Source organism: Musca vetustissima, unplaced genomic scaffold, assembly GCF_032173495.1.
Source record: "Musca vetustissima isolate MV318-11 ecotype Yass unplaced genomic scaffold, APGP_CSIRO_Mvet_v1 utg8617, whole genome shotgun sequence".
NCBI classification, from domain to species: domain Eukaryota; kingdom Metazoa; phylum Arthropoda; class Insecta; order Diptera; family Muscidae; genus Musca; species Musca vetustissima.
The window spans coordinates 125,484-133,183 of NW_026879123.1; the positions used below are offsets into that span (position 1 = coordinate 125,484).

At 35.7% G+C, this 7,700-nt stretch overlaps 1 protein-coding gene across 1 annotated transcript; it reads right to left on the reverse strand.

The window, feature by feature from the left end:
- Nucleotides 1–1,371: 1,371 nt before the first annotated feature.
- Nucleotides 1,372–4,325, reverse strand: LOC133323936 (protein folded gastrulation). Its single transcript, XM_061532838.1, has 2 exons — nucleotides 2,527–4,325; nucleotides 1,372–2,322 (listed from the first exon to the last, which is right to left on the reverse strand). Exons 1-2 carry the CDS (start codon nucleotides 4,306–4,308, stop codon nucleotides 1,372–1,374), a joined length of 2,733 nt encoding a protein of 910 aa, XP_061388822.1. The 5' UTR covers nucleotides 4,309–4,325.
- Between the last annotated feature and the right edge of the window lie 3,375 nt (nucleotides 4,326–7,700).

Below are 7,700 nucleotides of genomic sequence, written 5' to 3' on the forward strand. Positions count from 1 at the left end.
CTTTTCTGTTCAGGTTATTTTCTTATAAAAATCATCTATTTATTGAGAAAGAATTTAATTTTTGTTGGTTTCCTTTTTTAAAAAAATTTAACCCCTTGTGACATTTATACAAAATTATTCTCATTTACATTAAGTAGTATATTCATTATTATATATTTCAGCTATTAGATTTTGGTCTGAAACAAATTTCCTTGAGCTTTCCTAAAAGCTTTAAAAGATGTGTCTGCTTTTTGTAAAGACTACTCAAAAAAAATCTCTATTAGGTTGATATCCTTATTGGGGCGTATTTCTGTTTTCGTTAATATACTCTTTGAGCTTTTAGGTTCTTTGAGCTTTTAGGCTGCTGTTTGTAAAAAACACTATTTAATATTAAGGAATATTCAATTAAGAAATCCAGAAAGATTTTAGATTGATTTTGATCAGTATACTCCTTGAGCTTCCATTAAAGCTTTTAAGATGACTTATTCTGTCTACTTGTAATATAGTTGCAATATAATTAATAAATCTTAAGGGTTGTAGTTTGACATTGATCTATTAACTCCTAGAGCTTATATAAAAGCTTTAGCGATGACTTCTTCATTTTATTAATTTGTTAAGGTCATTAAAGCTTTAAAGTTAATTTTCTCTGTTAAATGTGAAATGTTCTTCAAAAAGACCCTATATGATAAAAGCTTACATATTTAAAGCTGTTCAATTTTTTTATGTTTTATATTTTTTTACAATATTTATTTACATGAAGGATCTTTTGACGTATATTAGTTTTTTTTTTTTGCAATAATATTCCAAAACTCTCTTCTACACTTCACTTTTTTTTTGCTTTCAAGAAATTTTATAAAAACGGATTGCCTTTCTTATTATTTCCTTCTCTTTCTTCCTAACTGTCTTTCTACAGTTTCTCTCCAGCAATCTATAGTAAAAAGTACGTTACAATTTACGTTAACGTCATAGATGCTGTATTTTTTTCTCGCGAACAACAAAATTTGAGTCATTTGAGAAAAAAACTACTCCATAAGCTTTTTTAGAAAGCTTCTTTTAAACCTGCATGCTTCTCATTTGATTTTCCTTCCACACCTCTAGTTTTTGGCTGATGAGCCATAAAAACCACAAAATTCTTGAGCTTAGCCTAAGAGATTTTTTAATTTTCTTCTTTACTAATACTTTTGTGGGAATTCTTTTCTTGTATGGGGGGTGCACGGGGCTTAATGGACATTTTGTAAGTTACGTTTTACTTTGAGCAAAATTTAACTACAAAAAACACTATATATATATATAAACAAAAAAATTAATAATAATAAAATAAAAAATTTGAACTATGGCTTCCTTGTAAAAAAGGGAGTAGAAAAAATATTTTCAATTTTTTCCTCTGGTTCTTTAACTTGATTTCGGTGCATGATATGTTGACCAAAATCGTAATAGTAAAGGCATATCTTCTTGTTGTTGTTGGATAGATGTTTCTGAATCTGGTTTGATTGTGGTACTTGTTGTAGAGCTGGCTTCTGAGTCTTTACTAGAAGCAGAGCCATCTAAACGCCAGGATATGGGTAACCACCAAAATGGACCATAGGCATTATCATCATTCTCCTCACCAGCATCAGTCTCCTCCTCCTCATCTAAAGGTTTGGGAGAAGAGGAGGCTGATGCTTCTGTTGTTGTTGTTGTGGAGAATTCTTCTGTTGTTGGGGAAATATCTTCAGTTGTTGTTGCTGTTGTTTTCTTACCCTGCTTGAAATCTAAACTATTTAAACCATTTATGCGTATAATTTTACTATTTCTATGACTACGATTGCTTACAACTAGCCTAGCAGCATTTGGTGTTGTTGATTCTGTTTGGGTATCGGAGGTACTGGAGGAAATAGAGGACATGGTGGAGGAAGACTCCTCATCATTACCATTTGTTGTTGTGGATTCACTTGTTTTCAAATTTCCGCTAACCTCTGGGGATTTTTCCGTTGTTGTTGTTGTTGTGGTTTTTATCAATGGCATGATTTTCGACCATATTTTTGTTGTTTCCAACCGATATTTTATGGAACTGGCAGAACTTTCACTTGGTGACGGTAATGGTGATGCTGCTGATGATGGAACTGAAACTGTGACTGGTGTTACGGATGCTGAAGCTGTGCTGGGCTTTGGTGATGTATGAATTTCATTATCAACGTCATCGTTTTGTGATGTTGTTGTTGCAGTGGTCGTTGTTGTTGTTGTAGTTTTCAATGTTGTCGCCTCAGCTGCGGTTAAGGTTATGGCTGGACGTTTGCCCTTCACCAATTCATTAATTAAACGCAATTCTTCGGCCAGATCAATTTCACTTGTTGATGATTTTACCTCCTCCGTTGTTGTTGTTGGTGGTACAGATGTTGCTGTTGTTGTGCTGGTGGTGGTGCTGGTAGGCGTAGTTGTTGTTATTGTTTCCTTGGCAACATCTGATTTAAGTGCAGCACTTTCAAGATCTTGTTTGGCAGCAAAGTGTTGATAGTAAAACCGGTCATTATTATCTTCGATGTTGGTGTTTTTGTTGTTTTTATTGACATTGTTGTTGTTGCTGTTAGTGTTGTCAATATTATCATTGCCATTATTATGAACGGTAAGTAACGGTGTCACTGGTTCTCCGCTAGTGGTTGTTGTTATTAATTCATCCGCCGTTGTTGTTGTCATCGTCTCCGGTTGCTTTGGCATGGCTCCAGATGTTGTTGTCGTTGTGGTGGTGGTTACTGCAGGCCTAGCTGTTGTTGTTCTTGTGGCCAACACCTCAACCGGTTCTACTTTCGATTTCTGCATTATATCGCGCTGTTGTTGTTGTTGATCTTTTTGTAATTCTTCAAAATCCTGATCTGAAGGTTCCAACAATTGTTGGGCATTTTCTGATGGCAAAGTGGAGGAGATAAAGGAGGAGCTGGTTGTGGAGGAGGAGGACATGGGTGTTGCGGATGTTGTTTCGGTTGTTGTTGACGAGGATGGCAATGACTCCGTCTCTTGTTCTTGTGGTGGCATTGTTGTAATTTCAAAATTACCCTCAATAATGGTGGTATCATCCAATTGTATTGTTGATGACGAGTCCATTGTTGTGGTTTCCAAGGCGGAATCCTCATTAGCCTTTGACGATGTCAAGGTTGTTGTTGTCATATCAACATCCTGATCCTCTTCTTCTTCTCTGTTGTTATCTTCATCATACAAAGGATTCATGGTTACGCTGCGTATAAATTCCGTCTTTTGTTTTTGCTCTTCCATGGTATCAGCCAAGGTGCTACGACTATCCATAGGGTCTGGTAAAATTGTGGTAATTTCTTCCACATTTTCAATTTGCAGGGAGGGGCTATTATCCAATTCCTCAAGCTCGCTGGTATTTGTGACAATCAATGGCAAACTTTCCAATTGGACCAGGGTAGAGGCTGTGGTGTGATTTAGCATTGGCATTAGGGATTCGGTTTGCAGCAAGGTTTCCAAATTTTGAGGCTTGGCATTACCCTCCCCTTCTTCTCCTCCTTTTACATTTTTCTCTTCTTCCCTTTCCTCCTCAGTATCCATAGCGGTGGTCACCAAATGTATGGCCGAATCTTCGTTGAACAAAGAAATGGTATGGGGCTTTTGATCCTGACCCTGGGCGGTGGCTGGTACCGAAATAGCTTCCAAATTTTCCAAATTGAAATCATTCGATTCGGTTATATGATTCAGGCTATGGGTCTTCGATACATTACTGGCCTCTCCAACCAGATCCTTATTACCGGTTACATTTACCACCAATTTATTTTGTTCTCCTTCTTGTTCCAACTTTACTTCCGGAGGACTAACGGGTGCCTGGGCCGAACCCTCATTCGATATTCCGGAATAATCCTCCATGGGATAATCATCTGTGGGAAATTTATGTTGAAAAATATTAAATTTCAGTGGTTCATCTTGGCTGGGGGGTTTCAGTTCCAAAATTGTTTCCGTATTCGATTTACCATCAGTTCCCGCCGTCAAATACAATGGCGGATTATAATCATTACCATCACCCATTATGGGTTCATCTTCATAATCATATTCAACATCGGCTGTGGGTGCATCACCCAATACCAAACCCAAAACATTTGGATGTATCAACACGGCATTCGAACCCGTCACTGTCGGTATACACTTGTTATCAATCTGTTGATGACCCTCGGGACATTCCACTCGCAGCGGTAGGGTAAATATTGATTTTGGCGTAACTTTACGTGATTTTATTAATTGCTTTTGTTCCGGTGGCAACATCAACCATGCCTGCCATGCTAAATTTTCTGCCGTACTTTCGATGGGTTTTGAGGTTACCGGTAATGCTGAGGTGGTCGTCATCACCGTTCTCAAGGGCATAACCAGTAGTGTCATTAGCACCACCAGTAGCCGTGCTATGCATTTTGTGGGTGTGAAGAAATCCATTTTTAATGGGGAATCTTCAGGGTAGCTGTTACTGTTGTTGTAGGGTGGAGCTTTTTGTTTTTGGTTTGTGGTTATGTTTTCTCCACGTATTCGTTGACTGTCTTTCGTTGTATGCTTCTTCTTCTTATTTTTTTGTTTAATTGTCAATATTCGTTACAAGAAAAAAATGCAAATAGTTTTTGTTGTTGTTTTATTTTCATAATTTCATTGCAAATATGTTGAACGTTGTGCCTGGCATTTAAAGGCCTTTTGAGGTTGACAGAATGTTGCTATCCAAATTATCGTATGGCTTTAGAAATGTGGCCGCAATTTGGGGGTTTTCTGTAATGAGAAGAAGAAGTTTAAAAAAAAAATATTAGTATTTATTTTATGCAGATTATGAATTAATAAAAAAAATATTTAGGCTTGATGATTGATATATATTTGCAGGATAGAAAATTCCTGACCCAAGAGAAAAAGGCCCAAAAAGGGCTAATAGAGCAAAGATCTGCAGAGAAAGGAGGTGACATTTTTAAAACTTTTTTTCGGTCAAAAATTATGTGTAGCTCCCAATTAAAAACACGGCCCAAATTTCAAACTATATTTTTGATTCTCAAAGGGTAGAAAATCTCGCAAGCAAAAACTATCACAATCTCAGCAGGAGAAGATTTTTCCCAAAAAAAAAAAAAAAAAAAAAATCTTGATTGACCAAATTTTTGTTTAGAGCATATATATCGATTCTCACAATTTTTGGGATTTTGATGATCTTGAATAGGGTCTGATAAAAATAAGGTCCGATCAAAAAATGAACGCATTATTTATTTATCAATAACTATCCAATAGCCCCCTCCCCCTCATTAAAATTTACTATCCTTGACACAATTCTGAAATACGTGTTTTTTGATGCAGCCAGCAGCTCCTGTTTTTATACCCTTCACCACACTGTGGTACAGGGTATTATGTCGTTGTGCATATGTGCAGAAAAAAGGAATCGAGATAGATCCAAGGTTCCATTCGAGAATATACATAGAATCGCTTTCAAAGCGGATTATGCATTCCCGTCTGTCTGTCCGTCCATGTATTTTTGTGAACAAAGTACAGGTAGCATTTATTATCCGATTTGGATGTAATTTGGCACATGTCACTTATTTGGCCCAAGGACTAACCCTATTGAAATTGGAGAAAATCGGTTCAGATTTGGATATAGCTCCTATCAGCAGCGGCCCCCGGGCCACCCCTCTGCGTACGTCCCTGGCTCCTATATATAGTTTCGTCCGATTTTGTATAAATGGAGCACCATACTGCCAATATTGATCCTGTTGAGGCAAAATTTTGCACAGAGTACTGAATTAGGTGTATATTGATATATGCCAAGTTTTGTTGAAATCTGGATCAGATATAGCTCCCATTTATAGTTTCGTCCGATTTTATGTAAATGGAACACCATACTGCCAATGTTGGTCCTATTGACACAAAATTTTGCACAGAGAACAGAATTAGGTCCAGGATGATGCATGCGAAGTTTTGTCGGAATTGGTTTAGATTTAGATATAGCTCCCATATAAAGTTTCGTCCGATTTTATGTAAATGGTGCACCAAACTCCCAATATTGGTTCGACTGAGACAACATTTTGCACAGAGTACTGACTTAGGTCGAGATTGATTTATGCAAAGTCTTGTCGGAATCGGTTTAGATTTAGATATAGCTATCATATACCGTTTCGTCCGATTTTATGTAAATGGGAACAGATACATGTTTACCATTATTTTGTAGCGGCGATATAAAATTCAGAACAGCTGTTAATTGTCACTTTGAAAAAATCTTTTGAAATTTTAAATATTTCCCATCCACATGAAGTTCTTTAAAGTTCTGGAAAATTTCCAATACATACATCATTCTATTTAATTGAACATCAATTTGATTTCCAACCGCATATTGTTTTCATCAAAGGATAGAGACTGAAAGGAGTAAATAGAACTGTCATTTACATACCACTTGAAATTATTTTTTCAACGAAAAAAAATTAAAAAAAACAATCCATCAACATAAAATTACATTCCGGATGTGGAGGGAAAGAACTAAGCCCTGGAAATTTTCAGTTTTTTTGTTTTTGCTTCTGTTTAAAAATATGTATGTAGTTCATCAAGAATTTCGATTTGTATTTCATACAGGTTGCAGCCCATCACTGGGGCTGTCAGTCAAAGTACAACAACAGAAAAAAACCGTTACCTTAATGGGGGCTCTATGCCATTAACCTTATCACTCATTTACTGTTGCACACTAGAACACACACACTAGAGAATAAGAATTTTTTTATATCTTATGGTCGCAGCGAACCATATCAAAAACTTGAGAAATAAAGAAAAAAACACTAAATTTATTGTTCCAATAAACACTCAACATTTTTTTTACACAAATAATAAAAAACCAAGTGAAATAATTTTATGTAATGTCAGAACAGTATTACCAAACAAAGAACGAACATTCTTAGAATTTTTACAATTTTTACAGATCATCATCTTCATTGTTTGTTTGTTTGCTTGCTAACCTTGCCCCCATAATATTGCACTTAAAGGTGGGCTTGCTAGCTGCAGCCTCATAAAATTATAACAAGCAAATAAAATTACCCCTCCAAAGTAAAAAAAAAGAAAATAAAAAACCAGTAGGCTGTTGATGGATACTTAACCTTGTACACCTAGTTGGTGTATTTTTTATTTTTGGTGGAGATCCCAAAACGAGCCATACATTAACGCAATGTCGGAACATTTATCAAATAAAAAAAGTAATATTAAAAAAAAATAATAATAACAAAAAACACCATAGAGGTGGTAAGAAGGTGGAAACAAATAAAAATTCATCACATCATAAACAAGATGAAAGATATGATATTCTCACACACACACACACACACACACTCACTCCAATTCCAGATGAATGATGGGTTCTTTCTTGCCTTCAAATGATGGTGCTGCTGTTGTTCTTCTTCTGTGTTATCAGAAATTAACAAATTTCATAATAATAATAATGTAAGCGACAGACAGGGGCTTGGCGGACAGACAGCTAGGCCCTATAGACAACATCAGCAACATCATCATAATAATAACAATAAAAATTACAATAATAATAAAACATGGTAAATGATAATGCAGTTATCATTATCAAACGCACGCGCACACACACACATACATACATATAGTCGCGATATATTATTACTTCATACCTGGCCGTGATATATGAAATTCCATACATAGATATGTAAGTATGTTGTAATGTCTCAATATGCATAATATGTGTATATATATTTAATTATATTACTGTTATTGTTTTA